This window comes from Engraulis encrasicolus, chromosome 5, assembly GCF_034702125.1.
Source record: "Engraulis encrasicolus isolate BLACKSEA-1 chromosome 5, IST_EnEncr_1.0, whole genome shotgun sequence".
Lineage (NCBI taxonomy): Eukaryota > Metazoa > Chordata > Actinopteri > Clupeiformes > Engraulidae > Engraulis > Engraulis encrasicolus.
The window spans coordinates 6,693,128-6,708,275 of NC_085861.1; the positions used below are offsets into that span (position 1 = coordinate 6,693,128).

General features: G+C 44.2%; 1 protein-coding gene across 1 annotated transcript in view; it reads left to right on the forward strand.

Annotated features, from left to right (window-relative positions):
* LOC134448892 (semaphorin-4A) overlaps positions 1-14,257 on the forward strand; it is a 22,845-nt gene extending 8,588 nt beyond the window's left edge. Inside the window, exons 7-14 of the mRNA XM_063198580.1 lie at positions 371-501; positions 1,538-1,719; positions 2,597-2,729; positions 3,064-3,253; positions 4,180-4,295; positions 5,119-5,288; positions 5,912-5,982; positions 12,755-14,257. Coding sequence (XP_063054650.1) covers positions 371-501; positions 1,538-1,719; positions 2,597-2,729; positions 3,064-3,253; positions 4,180-4,295; positions 5,119-5,288; positions 5,912-5,982; positions 12,755-13,497 — 1,736 coding nt within the window. The 3' untranslated portion in view covers positions 13,498-14,257. The remainder of the gene's footprint in view (positions 1-370; positions 502-1,537; positions 1,720-2,596; positions 2,730-3,063; positions 3,254-4,179; positions 4,296-5,118; positions 5,289-5,911; positions 5,983-12,754) is intronic.
* The last annotated feature ends 891 nt before the right edge of the window (positions 14,258-15,148 follow it).

A 15,148-nucleotide genomic window follows, 5' to 3' on the forward strand; every position in this document is an offset into this window, starting at 1 on the left:
TTGTATTAAAAGTACTTTGTATATTTCGAAAATAATGTGTGGTCTTTGAAATATTGTTCAAAATTACTTTTCAAAAGGGCTATACTCATTATCGGTGTGCACTGTACTGTTTATGATTTTCGGCCAAAGAGTCACATGAGCGCACATATTACATCTCCAATTCTGATTGTCCTTATTTGTCCTGGTCTTACAGTGGAACCACCCTTCATATATATGGTACTATAGAGAGAAAACGTCATTTCAATTTCCTTGCATGACCTGTGCATATGAAGAAACTGACAATAAAAGCTGACTTGACTTGACATGACTTGACTACCTCTATAATTCTCATTGTCCATGTTTGTCCTGGTACTGCACCTCTGTCTTACAGTGGAACCGACCTTCGTCAAGTCCTCTGCCATACCCGGTCAAGAGAAGGTCTACTTTTTCTTCACCGAGACAGGACATGAGTTCCAGTTCTTCAACAAGCTGACTGTGTCTCGAGTGGCACAGGTCTGCAAGGTGGGCGTCGTGAACTTGTGTTCTCACACACACACACACACACACACACACACACACACACACACACACACACACACACACACACACACACACACACACACACACACACACACACACACACACACACAAACATGTGAGGTGGTGGGCATGGGCACGCGCCATTTCCAAATATAAAACAAACGTAGAGTAAAGTTGAGTAGAGTAGAGTAGAGTAGAGTAGAAGAGTAACATTTATTGATCCCGAAGGAAATTTAGGTGTCTAGTAGCATACATACAAAAATAAATAAATAGATTATTTCACATTAAACATTCAGATATAAAAAAGTCTCTCATTGCAATAGTTATTACTGATTGTTGAAGGAGGGGTGGAAGTGCAAGTGCATAGTCAAGATGGGATGACATAGCTTGCCGTTAGATACGTCTTCACCTTACATCCCAGTCGCTTCACCATAATTATCTCAGAATAATGAGGGGGATCTCATTTTACTGATTGATTTACTTTATAAATTCATAATTACTCATATTATTACTTAATGTATTATACTTCATGACATACTTCATGAATTTAGACTTTCTTTGACTATTACTTTTTTGGCTACTTCTATACTTGAAACTACGCAGTGTTAACTCCACCCACAATTTCATTGCCTTCATTGACGATGACAATAAACTCCTTGAATCTTGAATTATACATGATAACATCATTTAGCCTTTTATGTTTCTGTCTACATACACTGAAAAAAATGATATCAGTGATAAGTCATGATAACTTATATAGTTAATTTATTCTGCTATGCACTGCAACGGGAATAGCATGATATAGTTTACCAGCTGCCTCAGAATTCCAAGTTCATTTAAATCTTTATTGTAAGTTGTGTGGAGTTGTGTGTGCCGTTTGAAAGCTGCAATTCAGAGCTTCACACAACTTACAATACGGATTTGAATTAACTTGGCATTCTGAGGCCAGCGCCGCTGATGTTTTTTACAGTGTATATGCAAAAATAAATGCATCATCCATGTTTTGTTCATGTGGTAGGGTGACACTGGAGGAGAGTTAACATTGCAAAAACGTTGGACCACGTTTGCCAAAGCTCACCTCGTCTGCAAGCAAGGAGACGAGCTCCCATACAACATCCTGCAGGACATTGTGCACATCCCTCCTCTGGACCAAGAGTCCTCAGATGATGTTACCTTCTATGGCGTCTTCAGCTCCCAATGGTGACTATTTCATTCACAACAGCTCATACTTTTGATCTGGATATGTGTGTGAAACCATGCTACAAATAGCACATAGAATTGAAGGTTCAAAGGCACATTTACACATAATTGTGTAAAATCAGTACATAGCTACGTACATGGCTAGATTACATCGTTTCTTTTTGAAGGTGCACTCACTGTGTAATATTTTTCTTAGTTTATTTCCAGAATTCATGCTGCCCATTCACAAATTGTACCTTTTTCATGAATACTTACCACCACCATCAAATTCTAAGTATTCATTACGACAAGGGACACTATTTTTCATACATGAGAAGGGGGATCTTCTCCATTGTCCACCATTTTGAATGTCCAGAAATATACATAATAATAAGCAATAATAAGTAATAAGCAGCTAAGTTTCAATGAGCAGCATAGTTGCAATACCTACTCTGACCAGCGCACCTTTACAGACTTCACTGGAGAACAGGAAAATTAATAGAGCACACCACACACTTACAGCCCCCCTTGGTTATGAATTCTAGAACAAAATGCTCTCTGCAGAATAGTTCATGCAAGAGTTTCCAGCAATATAGCTCCAATAATATACGTAAATGGGCTGCAGTAAACAAGAAGGATCACCGCGCACACTGGTGGACTAGATTTTGCTGCTTTTTTATTTAATGCAGGTGAACAATGCGTTTCGCCTTGCGCTGTGAACCTGATGAAGAGCAAGGCAAAACGCGTTGTGAAATGAACCTGTGAAGTGTGCGGTGATCCTTCTTCTCTTTGTACAGTGTCTTTGAGTGTTTTGAAAGGCACTTTTGAATAAAATGTATTATTATTGTTATTATTAAAAATATATTAAATGAGCTGCTGTCTCCGGTTTTCTGCGCAGGTCACTGGCCTCAGGGATGTCCGCTCTCTGTGCCTTTAAGCTGTCGGACATCAAAGAGGCCTTCTCAGGAAGCTACCGCACCTGGAGCCCTGAGGGATACACTAAACAGACAGACAAAACTCAGTTTGGAAAGGTGACGAGACTGATTTCTACAGATAGTAAATATATGTTCATTTATACATATATAGTACTAGATAGTAAATATATGTTGATTTATACATATATAGTACTATATATATATACTGCATATAAAATATCTTACACTGTAAAACATTGCTGCCTTAAGTTTGTAAATTAACTCAACTCAAGACTTAACTCAATTCAAGGCTTTCTCAAGTTGCGTTAACTTACAAACTTAAGGCAGCAGGGCAACTTACTTTTTTTACGTTTACTGTAAATGGCTGAAACGTTTTACAGTGTATGAGCTAATACAATTATGACGTATATCTATGTGGTTTTTCTTCCAGTGTGGCCTGTTTAAAAATGAGAGCCGGAGGCTGGAGATGGTGAAGAACACTTTCCTGACTGAGAGTAGCGTGCAGGCCGTGGGCAACAACATGGTGCTGCTGTCTCCAGACCAGGCGTACAGTCGTGTAGTGGGCCAACAGACCCGCGCAGCTGATGGAACCGTCTACACTGTCCTCTTCCTACTCAGTGGTGTGTATACAGAAAATCACACTAACGTCTTTTTTATTTTTTTGACAGAGATGTCAAAAGTAAAAGTAGAAGTAAATTCCTGGTGTACACTCTCAGAAATAAAGGTACAGAACTCGTCGCTGTGGCAGTACCCTCTAGGGGAGTGCCATTGCGTCGCTTGATTGGTACCACAAAAAAGAGGTGCGTTTAGTTTCTTGCAATGTCAACCAATGTGCATCTGTCACCTCTTTTTTCAGGTACCACCCAAGCGACGCAATGGCACTCCCCTTGAGGGTACTGCCACAGCGACGAGTTTTGTACCTTTATTTCTGAGAGTGTACATGAACCACTACAGCACGCACAAGCTCATGATATTTCATTGCTGTCACACCGGTTATTTCACAGTACCCAATGAGGTAGATAGGCTGTGTTGTTACTGAAATAAAGAACTACAAAAAAAAACAAATGAACAAACACCATGAATTTGGTTTGACCAGTGCAAAATGAAATGCTCGCAAGACAGGTACACTGGTCAGTCTACTGTTACTTAGTGAGGTTATCTACAGCAGGGGTTCCCAACCTTTTCCAACGTGGGGCCCACTCGAAATTGTCACAAATATTCAGGGCCCACTTCTGACCCAATAAAGAATAAAACTCAAGTAAATCAATAGCAACACACACTAAATATGATTATAATTTGTAGAAAATGATTTCAAGGCCCACTTGGAATACCTTCAGGGCCCACTAGTGGGCCCCGGCCCATAGGTTGAAAATCACTGATCTACAGGTATGTTGTAAGGAAACTGTGGGAAGTTTTTTTTATATATATTCTATTTCTACTTTTGACATCTCTGTTTACCAAATTGGTGTGCCTGAGCATATAGACAGAATGTAAGTACTGTACATGCTTTCCTGAACTCTATCCTGCATTCGTACATTTGTACCAGAGTCTGGACACCTTCACAAAGTGGTGCTGCTGGACAGTGGTCCTCACATCATCGAGGCCATTCAAGTCTTCAAAACTGCCCAGAAAGTGAAAAATATTGTTCTATCATCATCCTCGGTAAGTAATATGCTGCCATCTTTAGTCATGATGTCCTTCGTCTTCCTTTGAAATGCAAAGCCAACTTAGTTGATCTACTGCCCTCTATTGATTAACCAATGCATCCATTTTTACGCTATTGTCACTTTGGTTGACAGATGGCAGTAGACCCAGATCCAGTGATACAATATGTCTCATATGGAAATCTTGTGAATTGTCATGGAATGCTCCTTGATTATGTAGATTAGTGCTATTGTTGATGATTTTATAATTCATACCATACCATATATATAAGATAAAAAAAGCAGAATTTGCTTGTAGTGAAAACTGGCTTTCTTTTGGTCATCTCTGAACGTCTCCTGTGTTGTTTATTTCTCTGTGTGGCTCAGGCCATGGTGTTTGATGTTCATTTCTCTGCGTCTCAGGGCATGGTGTTTGTTGTTTATTGCTCTTTGCGGCTCAGGGGTCCGTTTCTTGATTCTTGTCGTTGCTAACCGTCTTAAGACCGTCTTAAGATGGTGTTTGTTGTTCATTTATTATTTATATTACCCGTTTGCTAGACCCAGCCACTATGGACCTTACGCCTCTAAAAATCCTGGTCCTAACCTACATTGACCTTATGACTCTACAATCTCTATCTATCTCTTCTTCCTCTGCCTTCCTGCTATTTCTGCCTCTCCTCTCTACCTCTCCTTTTAAATCCATCTCTAACAATGATGTTTTTTTCCCACTTGTTAAGCACTTTGAGTTGCATGCCTTGTATGATACAGTGCTATACAAATACTATTATTATTATTATAATTATTATTATTATTATTATTATTATTATTTCTCTGCGTTTCAGGGTATGGTGTTTGTGGGGTCGTCAGAGGGGGTGTCCCGGGTGCCGGTGTCTAACTGTCATTTCTACAAAACGTGTGCGGACTGCGTGATGGCGAGAGACCCCTTCTGTGCCTGGGATCCCACCAAAGCCGTCTGTGCCACCTTGTCCACTGATGGCGCTATAGCTGACGTGTGAGTGTTGCTTCTGCATACTCTTCATGTCTACTGAACATCTTTGTGTACGGTTGAGGCTGAGGGTGTTTTCACACTTGGTCACTTTCAGCCATTGAAACAAACTCAGACTGGTGACTCCACATTTGTTTTAGTATAAGTTGTGTCTGAACATTTCCAACTGTACCCTGACCCAACTGAATTGATAAGCTGTGAAATGGGCAGATTTGACATAATGGTTAAGTAAGTGGTCTTAAGAGCAGATGGTTGCAGGTTTGAATCCCACCCTTACCTCTCCCTCAACCTCCATCCATAGCTGAAGTGTACTTGAGTAAGGCACTTAACCCCACATTCCTTCAGGGACTGTAACCAATAACCTCTAAAAGTCGTTTTGGACAAAAGTGTCAGCTAAGTGTAATATAATTTACTGTAATGTAATATACAGTAATGTAATGAACCATACTGAGATCAAGACTTCACTTTTTGGTCCACTTACAGTGGACTGAGTTTGGTTCACCATGGTTCATATGCGACTATATGTGAAAATGCCCTAAGACTGCCTTATTCTTGAAAGTGTCTGTTTAAAATGGCCATATTTGTCTGCCGTATCAGTATATTCAGGTGATTTATTCATTATTTTTCAGGCGTCAAGATGTGGAGAATGGAGATACCACCAAGCAATGTGAAGGCACTGTCTCCCAGCAAGGCCCTCAAGGTACAGTAGGCCTATGTGCTGTATGCCATTATGCATCTCTACAAAATCTCCCACATTTTGTTCATAGCCCTTTGCTGCAGATAGACTCGCCGGCAATTTGACTCTCTCTGTGCTGGAAAAACTCTATCACATCATGACACTGTTATGACAATACTATGAGTCTTAATCAACCCATTAGCGCAGTGTCTCTGTTAATAGCACCTTAATGGCACCAACATGGTAATGACCAAGTCTGAATTGGTTACCTAAGACTTCTTGCATTGCCATACAAGCAATGTTGTTATGATGTAGTTGAGTATTTTCAGCAAAGAGTGACTGGGCTCGTCAACGGACCCATCTGCAGTAAGAGGCTGAGTAACAGATGAACACTTGGTCATTGGAATTGCCAAAAGTAGAGGTAAAAGTACCATTACAGATCAGATGTAATTGCAACACCAGTGGGATGATATGTGTAGAGTGGTGGCTTTATGTCACCTTTCATATGTATTCCTAGAAGCGTCACTAGGTGGCGACACCTGTATGAGTGAGTGGCACAGTTAATAAAGTCAGTCTAGCGCAGCGGTCCCCAACCACCGGGTCGCGGACCGGTGCCGGTCCGTGGACTATTTGATACCGGGCCGCACGACATAAGTTTTTTTTTTTTTTTTTTTTTTTTAATCCAGAAGACATGCCTTTGTTATGAACTGCAGTGCAGAACTTATCTCAAATATAACTTTTAGTATCGCCATATTAATATTTGCATTAGCCTAGACGTAGCACAAGTAGGCTATTTTAATTTTCAATAACAAGCAAACTTTTCTTTGTGCCGTCCAATCAGTTGAATGTCAAATGCGCCAGACGCATGCTCCGAGGCCGCGCCCACTTTACATTTCAATGCTGCAATGCAAAGTGGATGGTGGCCGTTTTGGAGTGTTGGCCGTCTTCTCCGGGCGGCTTTCTTTTTAAGGCTTTTGAACGTTGCGAAGCAAACTTTTGGGAGCTATTTTAGAAATCCACTTCTATCATTTGTTGCTATTGTATTTCAGTTTTGTGACAACAACGCTGTGTTACGAACGTAATTGCGTTGCGAGACATGTTTTGTGGTTGCAACTAATAATGACCAACTCTTGTTTTAGGAGCTCCTGAAAGTCAGCGTTAGCAGAAAATCAAGCGATGACATGCAACCTTTTGCCGTTTTAAAAATATTGCACATAAAACCACAGGCACTCGAACCGCGGTAGAATCAAACGCTGGTTATGCAGCAGTCCACACAAACGCGACGCGAGGGCACGAGCTGCTAGTGGCAAACTTCAGCGGTATCATCTCCAGCATCCAACTATTCCCCGTGTCGTGTGTTCGAGAAAACAATGACGACTGCTTGTTGGAAACGGTTGACCTTGAATTAATAGAAGCGCCACTTAACCAGGAGACCTATAACCCAGTCATAAATAGCCCTGAATTTCACTGCGCAAAATGCCCTCAATGAAAATGAACATGGCCAGAGCAGAGAACGCATAGGGCCTATTCTCGCATGGTGAAAAATAGTAGCAGTATGTAGTAGCCTAGTTTTGGGTGATCTCCCTTGCACCACTTGCTCTATGACCAAGAATGGCTCCACAAATTAGTGGGGTAATTGTCAGTGTAATAGTCAAATACTAAATGTTACACATTTTGAATGGAATGAAGGAAAAGGATTAGGCCTTATTTTTAGACCCTATTGATACTATTGATACTATTATTATTAGGCCTATTAATAATAACAATGATAACTAATAGGCCTAATAATAATAGTGTGGTGATAATAATAATATTTATTATTATTATTATTATTATTATTATAACGCGTGACTACCGGTCCGCGAAAAAAAAATGGGACTCAAACCGGTCCCTGGTGCCAAAAAGGTTGGGGACCCCTGGTCTAGTGTGTACATTTACCGGAGCTGCATGTGTGATTTATTGGCACGCTACATGGTGTCAGAAGCGGTTAATAATGGCTCAAGGACTCCGCCGTATCGATCCACTTGTGTTTGATGAACATATTGCCGACAACTGGCGCAGATTTGAGAAGGAATGGACAATCTACTGCAACGCAGGACTCTCGGACAAGTCCAAGAAAGTTCAAGCCTACACGCTACTGAACCTAGCCGGACCGGAGGCTGCGGAGAAGTCGGAATCTTTTGTGTATGGAGAAGGGGAAAGCCAAGAGAAGCCCGATGATCTACTGAAAAAGTTTCGTGAGTTGTGCTTACCAGCAAAAAACATAATTATGGACAGACACGCTTTTAACACTGCTAGCCAGGGAACTGATGAGTCAATACAGGCATATGTCTCCAAGTTAAAAATACTGGCAAAGAAATGCGAGTTTGGCGCGCTCCGTGATGACTTGATAAGGGACCGCATCGTCTGTGGAATACAAAACGATACCCTTCGCAAACAACTGTTACGTGAACAGAAGCTTACCCTTGAATTGGCCATTAGCATGTGTTTGCTTCATGAACAATCCGAAAAAAGCTCCAAAGAACTCCGAAAGGAAACAACTGATGTGTGCTCAATTCAGAAGGCTCGCTGTGGCAATTGTAATGGCCAACACTCACCTGACCGCAGTAAATGCTATGCTCTCAATAAGATATGCAATAACTGTGGAAAACTGAACCACTTTGCTAAGTGTTGTCGCTCTGCACCAGTGCAGGGCACGGCTCGCCACACAGCCCCCTCTCAGTACAGGCGAAGAGCAACTGGTAGAGTAAATGAACTGACCACTGAGACAGACAATCAGGTTGATACTTTCTACTGTGACACAATACTCACAAGCGCACAGAAGGGGGAAATCTTTGCCACGCTGGAAATGAAAAATGGAAATGCACAACTGAGGGTGAAAGTAGACACTGGCGCCAAATGTAATGTGCTGCCCAGGAAAATGCTACAAGCTGTGGACCACACAGTGCGTGTGGATCCATATGAAAAGGTCAATCTCGTGGCTTATGGAGGCGAGACAATCAAAACAGATGGCACTGTGACACTGCAGTGTACACGGGGACAGTTCAAGTTTCATGTGGTGAACAGGGATGTGAAACCCATACTGGGGTTGCAAGACAGTGTTGCTCTAGGCCTCATACAGCTTGGACCAGATGTCCACACACTGCAACAAGAAGCTCCAGAAAGACTGCAATACCAGGACCTGTTTGACACCAATGTCATAGGCAAACTGCCTGGGGTATATCACATGAGACTGGATGACACTGTTGCCCCCACAATATGCGCTCCACGCAGGATCCCCATTGCCATGAAAGATAAGGTCAAGGCGGAGCTGGATCGAATGACTGCTCTCGGTGTCATTACACCAGAAAATGAAGCAACAGAATGGGTGTCTGCCATGGTTGCAGCAAAGAAAAAAGACGGCACAGTGCGGATCTGCATAGACCCAGTGCATCTGAACCAGGCCCTCCTCAGACCCCGCCATCCCCTCAAATCCATCGAGCAAATCATCGCAGACATGCCTGAGGCAAAAATATTTAGCATCTTAGATGCCAAATGCGGATTTTGGCAAATACCCCTTGACCATGCCTCCTCAAAACTCACGACATTCATGTCACCTCATGGCCGATACAGGTTCCTGAGAATGCCATACGGCATATGCACAGGCAGCGAGGTCTTCCAAAACGTGATGGAACAGCTGTTTGCAGGACAACCGTGCGAGATCGTGGTCGATGACATCCTCATCTGGGGACGCACATTACAAGAACACGATGAACGCCTGACACAGGTGATGAACAGGATCCGTGCCATCAACATGAAGCTCAATCCTGAGAAATGCAAATTCAGGGTCAACTCTGTGCAGTATGTTGGCCACCTGTTAACTGCTGACGGGGTTAAGCCAGATCCTGAAAAGGTCAAAGCTGTCTGCGAGATGGAGAAGCCTCAGGACAAGCAGACACTACAGCAATTTCTGGGCATGACCAACTATTTATCCAAATTCATTCCCCAGTACAGTGACATGACGGGCCCTTTGAGACAGCTGATACACCACGACGTGGAGTGGCACTGGCATGACGCCCATGATGCGGCGTTCAGAAAACTGAAACAGGCGCTGACCAATCCCCCCGTGCTACAGTTCTTTGACACCTCAAAGCCAGTGGTTATATCAGCAGACGCCTCCCAACATGGTCTCGGGGCAGTGTGCCTCCAACAAGGCCGGCCAGTGGCATTCGCATCCCGTGCCCTCACACCGACTGAGTCCAGGTATGCTCAGATTGAAAAGGAAATGTTAGCCCTGGTGTTTGCAGCTAAAAAATTTCATGACTTCATATACGGCCGCCCTGTTACTGCTGAAACAGATCACCAGCCCCTTGTCACCATTCTGAGAAAGCCACTGCACACCGCATCACCACGCCTGCAGGGTATGATGCTAAAGTTGCAGCGCTACGACCTGGATGTGATGTACAAGCGAGGCAAAGAGCTGTATGTGGCAGACGCGCTGTCACGAGCACATTTACCTGAGTCTGAGCCCCCGCTTACTGATGACTTACTAGAGGTGATGACGGTCCAGGTTCTCTCCTCTCGTCGCACAGATGAATTACGAGATGCAGTCAAGAGCGACATCACTTGTCAACAGCTCTGTGAAGTCATCTTACACGGCTGGCCCAGCACCTCCAAGGAACTACCACAGCTGCTGCGACCATTCTACTCCATGAAGGAGGAGCTGACATTGGATGACGGGTTGATCCTACGAGGGCAAAGGGTTGTGATACCTGCAGTACTGCAAAAGTTCTACACTGACCAGTTACACCAAGGCCATCCCGGAATGGAAGCCGCCAAACGCAGAGCTCGAGAGACTATGTACTGGCCCTCAATGTACTCTGACATCGAAAGAGAAGTGTCTCTCTGTACTGCATGCAAAGCTTTGACAGCTCACCACGCAAAGGAGCCAATGCAACTCCATGACATTCCTGAACTGCCATGGTCATTCACTGCAGCTGATATATTTGAGTGGCGTGGCAAAATGCATCTAGTCCTAGTGGACTCGTACTCCGGGTGGTTCGAGCTGGATTACCTCCCCAACATGACCAGCAACACTGTCATTGGGAAGCTGAAGAGACACTTTGCAACACATGGTGTGCCCCACACTTTCATGAGTGACAATGGGACCCAGTTTTCGGGGAGGGACTTTGCACAGTTTTCACAATCATGGGACTTTAAACACATCCGCAGCAGTCCCTACTATCCGCAATCTAACGGCCTTGCTGAGCGTGCAGTGAGATCCGCCAAGCACCTGCTGGAGAAGTGCCACCGTGATGGCTCAGACATTCAAGCAGCCATTCTGCACACTCGCAACATTCCCCGTGAGGGACTCCCCTCTTCTGCTCAACGCCTGATGTCTAGGCGTACTAGGACCTTCCTGCCAGCCACCACAGACATGCTCAGACCCGCCATCCAAGTCAACGTGGCTGCCACCATCACCAAACACAGAATGAGGGGGAAAATGTATCATGACCGCCATGCTCACCGTCTCCCTGCACTTAAGCCAGGTCAAACAGTCAGAGTGCAGACTGAACGTGGTTTTGATCACGTGGCAAGAGTGGAAGGGCCAGCCCAGCAGCCTAATAGCTATGTGATAGCATCACAAGGAAAGAGCTACATCAGGAACAGGCGGCATCTCCTCCGGGTAGATGAGGACCCACCGGCAACCCCTGAAGAGGACGTGCCACTGACCTCCACCTCTCCGGCACCTGACAGAGAAAATGACACCAGCGCACCACCTCCACCTCCTACCACACCAGTGGTCAATACTGCTGGCCCAGTTGAAAGACAGTTGGTAGTGACACGAGCAGGCAGAGTCAGCCAGCCCAATCAGCGCTATGGGGACTATGTCAGTCCTTAGAGTGAAAAATGAAAACGTGAAAATGTTATCAATGTGTTCTTTTGTTTAACTGAACTGGTTTTACTTGCTCTTATTGCCCTTAATGTCTATGTTAGGTGTTATCTTATGTTTTGAGATAGGCAGCTTGGTCAGATGATTTTGTATGCGTTTTAGTCCTGATCTGTTACATGCCTTAGTTGAGGTTAGTTATTAGGTTGTGTGCAGCATAGCTACTTTATCTAGAAGAAGGGGGATGTAGAGTGGTGGCTTTATGTCACCTTTCATATGTATTCCTAGAAGCGTCACTAGGTGGCGACACCTGTATGAGTGAGTGGCACAGTTAATAAAGTCAGTCTAGTGTGTACATTTACCGGAGCTGCATGTGTGATTTATTGGCACGCTACAATATGACATGTTTTAAATTCTTTTACCATGAGTGTTGTGAACACCAAACTTAATAATAATAATAATAATAATATCAATAATAATAATATTAATAATAATAAAGATAATAATAGTAATAATAATGAAAAGGTTTTAAAGTAAAATGTTCCCTACCAGCTGTGTACTGTACTGTATGTGTCTCCAGTTCTTAATGCACCTCATATCCCCCCTCACCATGTCTTATTTTTTCCAGTTCTCCACCTGGAGCTGAACACAAGTGTTGAAATTACAGTACATCTGTAAAAGTACATCTACTTTTACTTTATATAACTCTGTTGTCATTATTACGATTGTAGTAACAACAAACTTAAAATAATAATAATAATAATAATAATAATAATAATAATAATATCAATAATAATAATATTAATAGCGGCTCGGCATGAAAAGGTTTTAAAGTAAAATGTTCCCTACCAGCTGTGTACTGTACTGTATGTGTCTCCAGTTCTTTATGCACCTCATATCCCCCCTCTCTTTGCCTTTTATTTCCAGAAAAAGTTCTCCACCTGGAGGTGAACAGGCTGACGGTGTTGCGCTGCCCCAAGCCCTCCAGCCAGGCCCATCTCAGTTGGAGGTTCTCCAACGGCTCCCAGCTGCCCTGCTCCCTCTACCTGCAGACGGACACGATGCTGGTCTTCGTGGGCACGCCGCTCACCGTCGGCCGCTACCACTGTGTGTCGACGGAACGCGGCCAGGAGCAGACGGTGGCCATCTTCACCGTGGTGCAGGGCGTCACCCCTCGCACCACGGGCGCCGCGGGCAACAGCTGTGGTGCCGGTGCCGGTGGTGGTGGACCAACCACGGTGGGCAAAGGCCCAAAGACCACAGCGACCACGAAGACGACGACGAATGGGGCGGAGGGCGGGAAGGCGGTAGTGACATCTGGGCAGAGGCCTGGCACGTCGACGGGCGGCACTGGCAGCACGGGCGCCACACCTGGCAACGTTAGGTCCACCCAGGAACCAGACGGATACGTCATCACCACGCAGCTGGAGGACGTGGCGCTGCGCAACGCACACAAAAACACCCACACCGCAAAGGACGGGGGCGACGACCCGCAGGCCACTTCGGAGCCACAGAGCTTCTACAGTCAGCTGGTGGTGGTCTCAGTTCTGCTGGCGCTGTGCCTGTTGATGTTGGGCGCCCTCTACTGGTGGCACAGGAGAAGTGCCCACTATGCCCCATCGGGCACTGCGCAGGAGAAAGACCCCTCTCTGGAGAAAGGCGAGCCTTGAGGTGTGATAGAGAGTGGTGTGCATTGGCACTGCCCTTATGATTCGATTCGATTCGATTATGGTTCAGGAAGTAACGATTCGATTCAAATCGATTCCGTCCAATTCTACGATGCGTTGCAATTATATTACATTTCTAGGCACATTTTTCATCAGTCAAGAGGCAATGCAAGCTTTCAGGTAGGCCTTCTGAATAACATTTTATCATTGACTACTGTCTGTATCAGTCCTGCAGTATTCGATGCTTTGAAGTGTTTTAATTTAATATAAAGTTAATTTGCTCCGGAAATGCCTAAGGAAGTAATTGAAAAAATATGCCGCATCGATTATGGCATTTGCTGAACCGATTATTGAATTGTCCTGCCCTGTATTGCGATGCATTCCTGAATCGATTGTTGTTGACACCTAGTGACAGAGCAGGGGTTCCCAAACTTTACCATGACAAGAACCCTCATGTACCGCTAGACTGCAGCCAAGAACCCTCATGTACCGCTAGACTGCAGCCAAGACCCTCCTGCATGGGCCGCCCGTGCCGCACTATTTTTTCTGTGCACCCACTGTCACAACTTCATGGAGTTGGTGCATTATTAAACCCATTCCAATCAGAAAAACTGCAGTATATGAACATTGCAAAGAAGAATATGATAACCCTAGACACAACCCTAACCCTAGACACAGTCACAGTGCATCCTCTATTAGTCTACCCTTGTCATACTGTATCATGCCCGAACAGAAGGCAGCGCGTGGACATTAGGTTAAGTCTTGTATACAGTAGGCCTACAGTAGTCTAGGTGTATGAGGCAGTGACCTTGCCTGATTGTCATAGACTTGCAATCGAGATTCGCCGCCGAAGGTGTCGCGTCACTAGGAGGGCGCAGCCTGGCTAGCAGTGACCCACTTGGACTGTTAAGCTTATCTTTGGTTTATTTTGGTATATTCAATTTATTAAATAATTTATTTTGTCTTTTGGTGTTGAGAAGGATACATTTGAGGGGCGGTGCTTAGTTGCCAAGGGGGCATTGGCAAACTTATGAGGAGGTAAAGGGGGCGTTGGCAAACTTATGATGAGGTCAAGGGGGCGTTGGCTTACTGCATGATGAGGTCAAGGGGGCGTTGGCTTACTGCATGATGAGGTCAAGGGGGCGTTGGCTTACTGCATGCTGAGGTCAAGGGGGCATTTATTCAAAAAAGGTTGGGGACCACTGGGGACCACTACTCCACAGACTGGAAACAATTCACCTTATTACAACGCCCACTAACCCCAACCATATCAACGTTTATTTAGGGATACATCTATTAGCACTAATACATACAATGTTAATGCTTGCATAAGAAACTTGTAAGGCATGTACTAAGCAAACGCTAAGGCCTACTAGGTGCTTAAGGTTCAATTGGTAATAAATCCCTTATTGTGCATGAACAAGACATTTGCGAATACATGCCTAACAAATGTTTGATTTTGCTTTGTACATGCCTTAAAAGTTACATATACAGGGACATTGTATGTATTAGTGCTAATAGATGTATCCCTAAAATAAAGTGTTACCCAACGTTTTTCGTAGGCCTACTATCACCACAGCATTTCCTTTCTGCTAGTTCCTATTATGTTGACCATTAGCCCTTCTTTAGCACTAGCAGCAACTGCTACCCAAAT